Raw genomic sequence first — 8,292 nt, forward strand, 5'->3', positions numbered from 1 at the left:
CTGCGGAAGAGAAGAATGAGGGGGGATTTGATAGCTGCTTTCAACTACCTGAAAGGGGGTTCCAAAGAGGATGGATCTAGACTGTTCTCAGTGGTAGCTGATGACAGAACAAGGAGTAATGGTCTCAAGTTGCAGTGGGGGAGGTTTAGGTTGGATATTAGGAAAAACTTTTTCACTAGGAGGGTGGTGAAACACTGGAATGCGTTACCTAGGGAGGTGGTAGAATCTCCTTCCTTAGATATTTTTAAGTCAGGCTTGACAAAGCCCTGTCTGGGATGATTTAGTTGGGGATTGGTCCTGCTTTGAGCAGAGGGTTGGACTAGATGACCTCCAGAGGTCCCTTCAGACCTGATATTCTATGATTCTATGAAAAGAATAAAAGGACACAAATCAGATGTCAAGAATTATAACATTAAAAAACGAGTCGGAGAACACTTCAGCCTCCCTGGACACTCAATTACAGACTTAAAAGTGGCAATTCTTCAACAAAAAAACTTCAAAAACAGACTCCAACGAGAAATTGCAGAACTGGAATTAATTTGCAAACTGGACACCATCAAATTAGGCCTGAATAAAGACTGGGAGTGGATGGGTCATTACACAAACTAAAAACTATTTCCCCATGCTAATTTCCCCCCGTACTGTTACTCACACTTTCTTGTCAACTGTTTGAAATGGGCCACCCTGATTACCTCTATGAAAGTGATTTTTCCTCCTGCTGATAATAGCCCACTTTAATTGAATTGTCTTATTAAAATTGGTAAGACAACCCCCATCTTTTCATGTACTCTCTCTCTATATATCTTCCTACTGTATTTTCCACTCCATGCATCTGATGAAGTGGGTTTTAGCCCACGAAAGCTTATGCTCAAATAAATTTGTTAGTCTCTAAGGTGCCACAAGTACTCCTCGTTATTTTTCCTTTCTAATGTATCTACGCTGGATCCTTCATCAGGATTCAGTCAGAGGCTCCTTTGCCCGTATGAGAGTCCTACTGAGCTTATTGGGACTCCACATAGGAGGAGTCAGATCGAAGCAGATCCCAGTGCAGGCTTAGGGCCTTCATATCTATTTGTATCTCTACCCTTTTTTAAATGGATTCAGACCTGATACAGGGCATGTAACTGCGTGTCTAGTTCTCTATGTATATAAAATCTCCCCACAGTATTTTCCACTGCATGCATCCGATGAAGTGAGCTGTAGCTCACGAAAGCTTATGCTCAAATAAATTGGTTAGTCTTTAAGGTGCCACAAGTCCTCCTTTTCTTTTTGCAGATACAGACTAACACGGCTGCTACTCTGAAACCTGTCTAGAAATACAGTAACATTAGAAGAAAAAATGCTGGTCCAGAGATTATTCATACTAATCTTTGCCATATATACTGAGAGAGTAAAAGATATTTTCATTCTTTACCCACGGAAAAGTATGAAACAGCAGGGATGTTTAATATTCTCTGCTGCCTGTTCTGCTTTTCCATTCATTCATTAACGCTCCTTCCTTTTTTTAGTTGGCAATTCTGTGCACAGTTAAAAGGAATCAATGTTTCCTTTACTAAGAACAAACGTCCATCTCGAGTTAACTAATTTTCCCTCCACTCCTGGATGGGAGAAGGGAGACTGTACTCCAACTTGTGATCAATCTTACACTGTAATATCTCAACCTAATCATCATTGAGGAATTAGAATTCTGTCTGGCTCTTAATACCAAAATTGACTCCTGCAGATCTCATTCCTGTGAATAATTCTGACTAACATGAGTAATCCCATTGACTTCCATGGCCTGCCTGTGTGAGCAAGGATTGCCTGTATGAGTAAAGGCTGGCAACACTGAGCTCTACAATATATTAACTAATCTGAACCAGAGAGAAAAAACACCAGTATGCACCAACTCATTAACCATTACAATATTCCTATATGCTAGATACTGTAATATGTGGGGTTTCTCCTCTGCTCTACTCAAGTTAGAAAAAATAATCTAGAGATTTCCTCAAAAATGAAAGAGCAGGTATGCAAAGAAACTCTATAAAATGACAGAGTAAACATTTAAATTTGTGTACCGTTACATTAATGTGTAATCCTTTGCAGAGTAGTGTGATAGGAGTCTATTTTCTTTAGAGGCTGCTAAAATCCAGAGTAGAATTTTCTTTTACTCTAGTTTTGTGTTAAATGATTTCAACCAAAAACACCACATTTTTTTTCCTGAGACAATACCTAGTAATTAGTGAGTCTCCATGAATCAGTTAATGTTTGTAATGTACTCGAAGATGAGAAGCTTCACAGAATGTAATTATTTGATTATTACTACTACTGCCTACAATTTTTGTAAATCAAGCTTTCAGAAAAATCTAAGATCAATAGAAATATTGCCTTGGAAAAAAATTCCAAAGGAAGCTAGTTTTTAAACAAATAAACATTCTTTTGCAGTCCTCACATCCCAAACATGTTAGCACGAGACCAAAAACTTTAAGGGACTATCAACAAAAAGTGAAAACGACTTCACTGATTTTCATTATCCCAGAGGAGAAAAAGGCTAAAGATAATGTGATAAACTCAGGACAGACAGGTTTCAGAGTAACAGCCGTGTTAGTCTGTATTCGCAAAAAGAAAAGGAGGACTTGTGGCACCTTAGAGACTAACCAATTTATTAGAGCATAAGCTTTCGTGAGCTACAGCTCACTTCCTCAGATGCATATCGTGGAAACTGCAGCAGGCTTTATATATACACAGAGAATATGAAACAATACCTATTCCCACCCCACTGTCCTGCTGGTAATAGCTTATCTAAAGTGATTTCCAGCACAAATCCAGGTTTTCTCACCCTCCACCCCCCCACACAAATTCACTCTCCTACCTGCATGCCTCCAGCTTTCACCCTGACCACACCACACGATCCATCGTCTACAGCCAAGCTCTGCGATACAACCGCATTTGCTCCAACTCCTCAGACAGAGACAAACACCTACAAGATCTCTGTCAAGCTTTCTTACAACTACAATACCCACCTGCAGAAGTAAAGAAACAGATTGATAGAGCCAGAAGAGTTCCCAGAAGTTACCTACTACAGGACAGGCCTAACAAAGAAAATAACAGAACGCCACTAGCCGTCACCTTCAGCCCCCAACTAAAACCCCTCCAACGCATTATTAAGGATCTACAACCTATCCTAAAGGATGACCCAACACTCTCACAAATCTTGGGAGACAGGCCAGTCCTTGCCTACAGACAGCCCCGCAACCTGAAGCAAATACTCACCAACAACCACATACCACACAACAGAACCACTAACCCAGGAACTTATCCTTGCAACAAAGCCCGTTGCCAACTGTGCCCACATATCTATTCAGGGGACACCATCACAGGGCCTAATAACATCAGCCACACTATCAGAGGCTCGTTCACCTGCACATCCACCAATGTGATATATGCCATCATGTGCCAGCAATGCCCCTCTGCCATGTACATTGGTCAAACTGGACAGTCTCTACGTAAAAGAATAAATGGACACAAATCAGATGTCAAGAATTATAACATTCATAAACCAGTCGGAGAACACTTCAATCTCTCTGGTCACGCAATCACAGACATGAAGGTCGCTATCTTAAAACAAAAAAACTACAAATCCAGACTCCAGCGAGAAACTGCTGAATTGGAATTCATTTGCAAATTGGATACTATTAATTTAGGCTTAAATAGAGACTTGGAGTGGCTAAGTCATTATGCAAGGTAGCCTGTTTCCTCTTGTTTTTTCCTACCCCCCCCCCCAGATGTTCTGGTTTAACTTGGATTTTAACTTGAAGAGTGGTCAGTTTGGATGAGCTATTACCAGCAGGAGAGTGAGTTTGTGTGTGTATGGGGGTGGGGGGGATGTGAGAACCTGGATTTATGCAGGAAATAGCCCAGCTTGATTGTCATGCACATTGTGTAAAGAGTTGTCACTTTGGATGGGCTATCACCAGCAGGAGAGTGAATTTGTGTGGGGGGGTGGAGGGTGAGAAAACCTGGATTTGTGCTGGAAATCACTTTAGATAAGCTATTACCAGCAGGACAGTGGGGTGGGAATAGGTATTGTTTCATATTCTCTGTGTATATATAAAGCCTGCTGCAGTTTCCACGATATGCATCTGAGGAAGTGAGCTGTAGCTCACGAAAGCTTATGCTCTAATAAATTGGTTAGTCTCTAAGGTGCCACAAGTCCTCCTTTTCTTTTTCAGGACAGACAGCTGCAAGGGGGGGGGGGCAGGGTAGAAAACAGTCCCAGGAGGGATAGGAGTACCAGAAGGGGGGGGGGGGGTAACTACAGGTCAATCAGGTTCAGCTGAGAAGAGAGTTCCCTGAGATCAATTAGGATCAGCTGATTCCAACTAAGGGCTGCCTGAGACCTTTTTTTAAACCCTCTATTGTTGGGATAAGCGGGGGAGGGGGAGTCAAGCTGCCAGTAGGCAAGGAACAGCAAGCCTCACCAGGAGGGGGGCTGCATTCCGTCCCATAAGGGAGAAAAAACAACCTAAAAGACTGGCTGAGAGAAGGAGCGGACTGCCCCTGTGCAGCCAAGAGGGACTGTTTTACCCCAAGCCCGTCTCACCAAGGCTAAACAGCTGAGTCTGGTGAGACCAAGAAGGTGCCTTGCCACAATAAATAAATAGCATAAGCAGTTCAAAGTACGTTGCAAATGAAATCCTGTCTCCACTGAAGTCAACAGCAAAGCTACCGCTGACTTCAAAAGGATCAGGAGTTACCTTGAATTTTTAAAATTCTCTTATTTTTTTAGTACTGTACAGTATTATCAGTAGCATAAGGTAAATGTGTTTTGCTAACACAGTACAAGGCTCTGATCCTGCAAGCTGATCTATACAGGCAGACCTCCTATGCCGTTACTTACCCCATAATGTGATCTTACTGTTACCATTGTCCTTCCTTTCCCTCCCTTGACTGATTATAACCCTTATTCACTGTGTTATGTTGACTTTAGACTGTGTGCCTTTTGGCACAAGGATTGTATCCTTGCTTGATCTGATCCTAAAATACTTCTGGACACATGAAATATCACAGATGATAATGATTAAGCTGAGAATGTCTTTTTTGAGGAAAATGGTCCTCCCTCTTGTGCAGCATTGAATAAGATTAATATTTGGAGTCTGTTTCCTCACAGATCAGCATCACTCACAAATGAGACTTGCAACTGCACAACTCAGCATTTGGCAATTAGGCTCTTATTATGTCATATGAAAAAACAACCTAAAAGAGGAAGGGATGCATTTAATGTACATGCTATAGAGACTCACATCTTCATTTGCACATAACTAACAGTTGTGCTCTTTGTCAAACAGCTTCTATCTAGGTATGTGTAATGGATGAAAGGGACTTAATTTGCAAAAAGCCCAAGTAATCAGGATCTATGAGAATAAAATGTAGGTGGGCAGGAAATCCCCCCAGCTAGGGGCCAGGGCTCCAGGCACAGGATCTTTGCCAGTAGCCACTATTCCATCCTCAGGAATTGAACAACAATCATTGATGCCACAAACCACCTGGTCAGCTCCTATCATAGCCCTTCCGTACTGGCCTATCCAGAGCTAGCTGGAGACCCTTTTAGTGCAGGCAACTTTCTGTGATCCCCTGTGTATCCTCAACACGGGACTTAAGGGGAACAGAGAGCCTTGCCCTGTCCTTCTGCACCATGAGTGAATTTCACACAGAAAATAAACATGTAACAAACTGAACCAAAACCCTGGACCCAAACACCCCCAAAATTTGTGGAAATTTGGATTTGACCTTAAAATGTATGGATCTATTAACTTCATCTTGGCCTCTACATCTATATAAATTTCAGAGTAACAGCTGTGTTAGTCTGTATTTGCAAAAAGAAAAGGAGTACTTGTGGCACCTTAGAGACTAACCAATCTATTTGAGCATGAGCTTTCGTGAGCTGTAGCTCACGAAAACTCATGCTCAAATAAATTGGTTAGTCTCTAAGGTGCCACAAGTACTCCTTTTCTTTTTACATCTATATAACAAGTTGGCCCCAACCTGTATCTGAATACCACTAAAGTTTGGGTCCAATCAATGCAGCTTAGGCATCTCTCCTTCTCTTTTTAATAAAGGAGTGTTACTCCTTTTATCTTCTGTGGACACTGAATCCAGATGATATTCACTAACTTTTGCCGGGGGGCAGGGGGGCAGATGGGAGGAATCAAAACAGGCTGCAAAACTCAATATGTCTTTTTTAAAAGTGGGGAAGGGAGAATGTTGGACAACTTTGTTCAGTCACCCTTAACCCTAGGTAGGAATTTTTGCAAATGTCACTTTTCAGTCTATGCCTGGAGCTTTCGGCAGCAGAATCCCTGCAGCTCTAGTCACAAGCTGACCTTTGCCAGAATAAAAGCCCAGCAACAAATCACTCGTGACTGAGGCATAGGATCAGATGATCAGTTCATTCAAGAAGATTAGAAGTGCAGTGAGAGGAAAAAACTGTACCGCTCACTCCCTGCCCCCAGAGACAGTGAGTGAGAGAAGGGGCTCTGCATACCTGTGAGGAGAGCATGGTAATGAAGACCCTTCTCTTTATCCTGATGAGAGCAAACATCAAATAAATATGCTTTGATGGGACCATCGATAAAGTCAGCTGCAAAATCAAAGAGCACTACGCCCAGCATGGTTATGACTATGGCCCAGGTCCGCTGCTTGCCTCGCTCAGGGCTCAAAGCTGCAAAAAGAAAAATAAACTGACTTTTACAACAGCCTCCCTACTTTGCAGTAGTTTATAGACTAAATGCAACAGAGCTGTGATTGTGAGAGTGATATTTTATTTCTCCCTCAGTGCCTGCAAACAGTATCTTCATATGGGCAGACACATCCCAGTTAAACCAGCTCAATGGAAAGCTACCAGCACAGCAGACACGAGTTTCAAGAAATGAACTCTTCTCCTGAATAACCCATTATAATAGCAAAGGTAGCTTTCCACCTGGGCTGCTAAACTTCAATAGCTTACATCCTGAGCTGAAACATAATCGCCTCTAGGATGTTATTCTTACAGAGTTTTGCTCAAGATTTCCAATGCAAAATAATCCCCAAGGAGTTGTTTCTTATCTATTATTCACCAGCACTACACGTTCCTGAATTAAACACAGGCATGAATAATGACTTTATTTGCTATGAACACCAACTCTGGTTTCGAGGTTTTGGAGCAGGGAGGTGGGGAAGGGCAATACTTATTCAGTTGCAGATGTCAGATTTGAACCATACAAATAAAATCTGTCAAATTAAACGAGTCATGTGTTAGCTCTTTAAATCTGTCTGGGCCTGGACATTATTGAGATGAACTTTGAAGCAACCGCACCCACATACAATAAATTGTACTCGCACAGACAGAGTACAGAACAATCTGGCAAATAACAGGCAGCATTAGGGTGGAACCTGGAAAAGATCATGTTGTTCCTCAGTTCTTTCAGTGAGACCTAGTCATGTGATGCTCCTGTTCTCACCTTTATTTACAGACAGAAAAAAACCTCTTTTCTTTCTGGTTCAAGAAGCAGGATGAGCTTTGTCTATTCGCTCAGCACATGCAGCTCACTCACCTGAGACCATCATGTCTCCATTGAGGTACAAAGCCATACCCAGCAACATCATAATGCCCAGAGCCAGGATGTAAGGGCGCCGCTTGCCCCAGCCAGAGGTGCAGTGGTCACTAGCTGATCCCACCACAGGCTGCAGCACAAAGCCCAGGATGGGGCTGATGAGCCACACCAGGCTGTAGAGGCTCTTGGGCAGCCCCACACTGAGCAGCACCGGGGTGACAAAGGCAGCTTCCACTGCATAGCAAAACTCCCGGCCAAGCATGGCCATGCTGTGCATAATCAGCCTGCCCGTGGGCTTTTTGACAGGCTCCACTGATCCCAAGGGGTTTCCTCCTGCCAAGGATTCCAACACAGCTTTTTCCTTCCCTCTGATGCTGTCCATGCCAGCAATTCACAGCTCAGATGGTGGTGGAAGTCCCCGACTGAAATCCTGTTTCATTAAAGTCATTGGACTAGCTAAGCCTGAAGTTCCTGTAAGTGGCTCAGAGAAGGTTTGTTCTAGTTCTGGATGACAGGGAGCCTGGCTCACATACTGAGAGGGAAAGGTCTGGGGTGGAGGAGGGGCTCACATACTTTCCTGCCTTTAAGATCACAAGTTAGGAAAGGAGGGGGTGGGGAAGTGTATGTGAAGATTAGCAGAACTGAGCTTCTGGCTATCTGGAGAGCTCCCAACTATCCATGAGTGAAGGATTATCTTTCCAAGGAAAGAAGAAATAATGGG

At 42.9% G+C, this 8,292-nt stretch overlaps 1 protein-coding gene across 1 annotated transcript in view; it reads right to left on the reverse strand.

Annotated features, from left to right (window-relative positions):
* Window positions 1–8,096, reverse strand: part of SLC45A2 (solute carrier family 45 member 2) — a 33,850-nt gene extending 25,754 nt beyond the window's left edge. The window contains exons 1-2 of the mRNA XM_084627675.1: window positions 7,572–8,096; window positions 6,524–6,700 (exon numbers count right to left, since the gene is read on the reverse strand). Coding sequence (XP_084483801.1) covers window positions 6,524–6,700; window positions 7,572–7,953 — 559 coding nt within the window. The 5' untranslated portion in view covers window positions 7,954–8,096. The remainder of the gene's footprint in view (window positions 1–6,523; window positions 6,701–7,571) is intronic.
* Between the last annotated feature and the right edge of the window lie 196 nt (window positions 8,097–8,292).

The sequence above is a fragment of the Lepidochelys olivacea genome, assembly GCF_965140295.1.
Source record: "Lepidochelys olivacea isolate rLepOli2 genome assembly, chromosome: 5".
Classification (NCBI taxonomy): domain Eukaryota; kingdom Metazoa; phylum Chordata; order Testudines; family Cheloniidae; genus Lepidochelys; species Lepidochelys olivacea.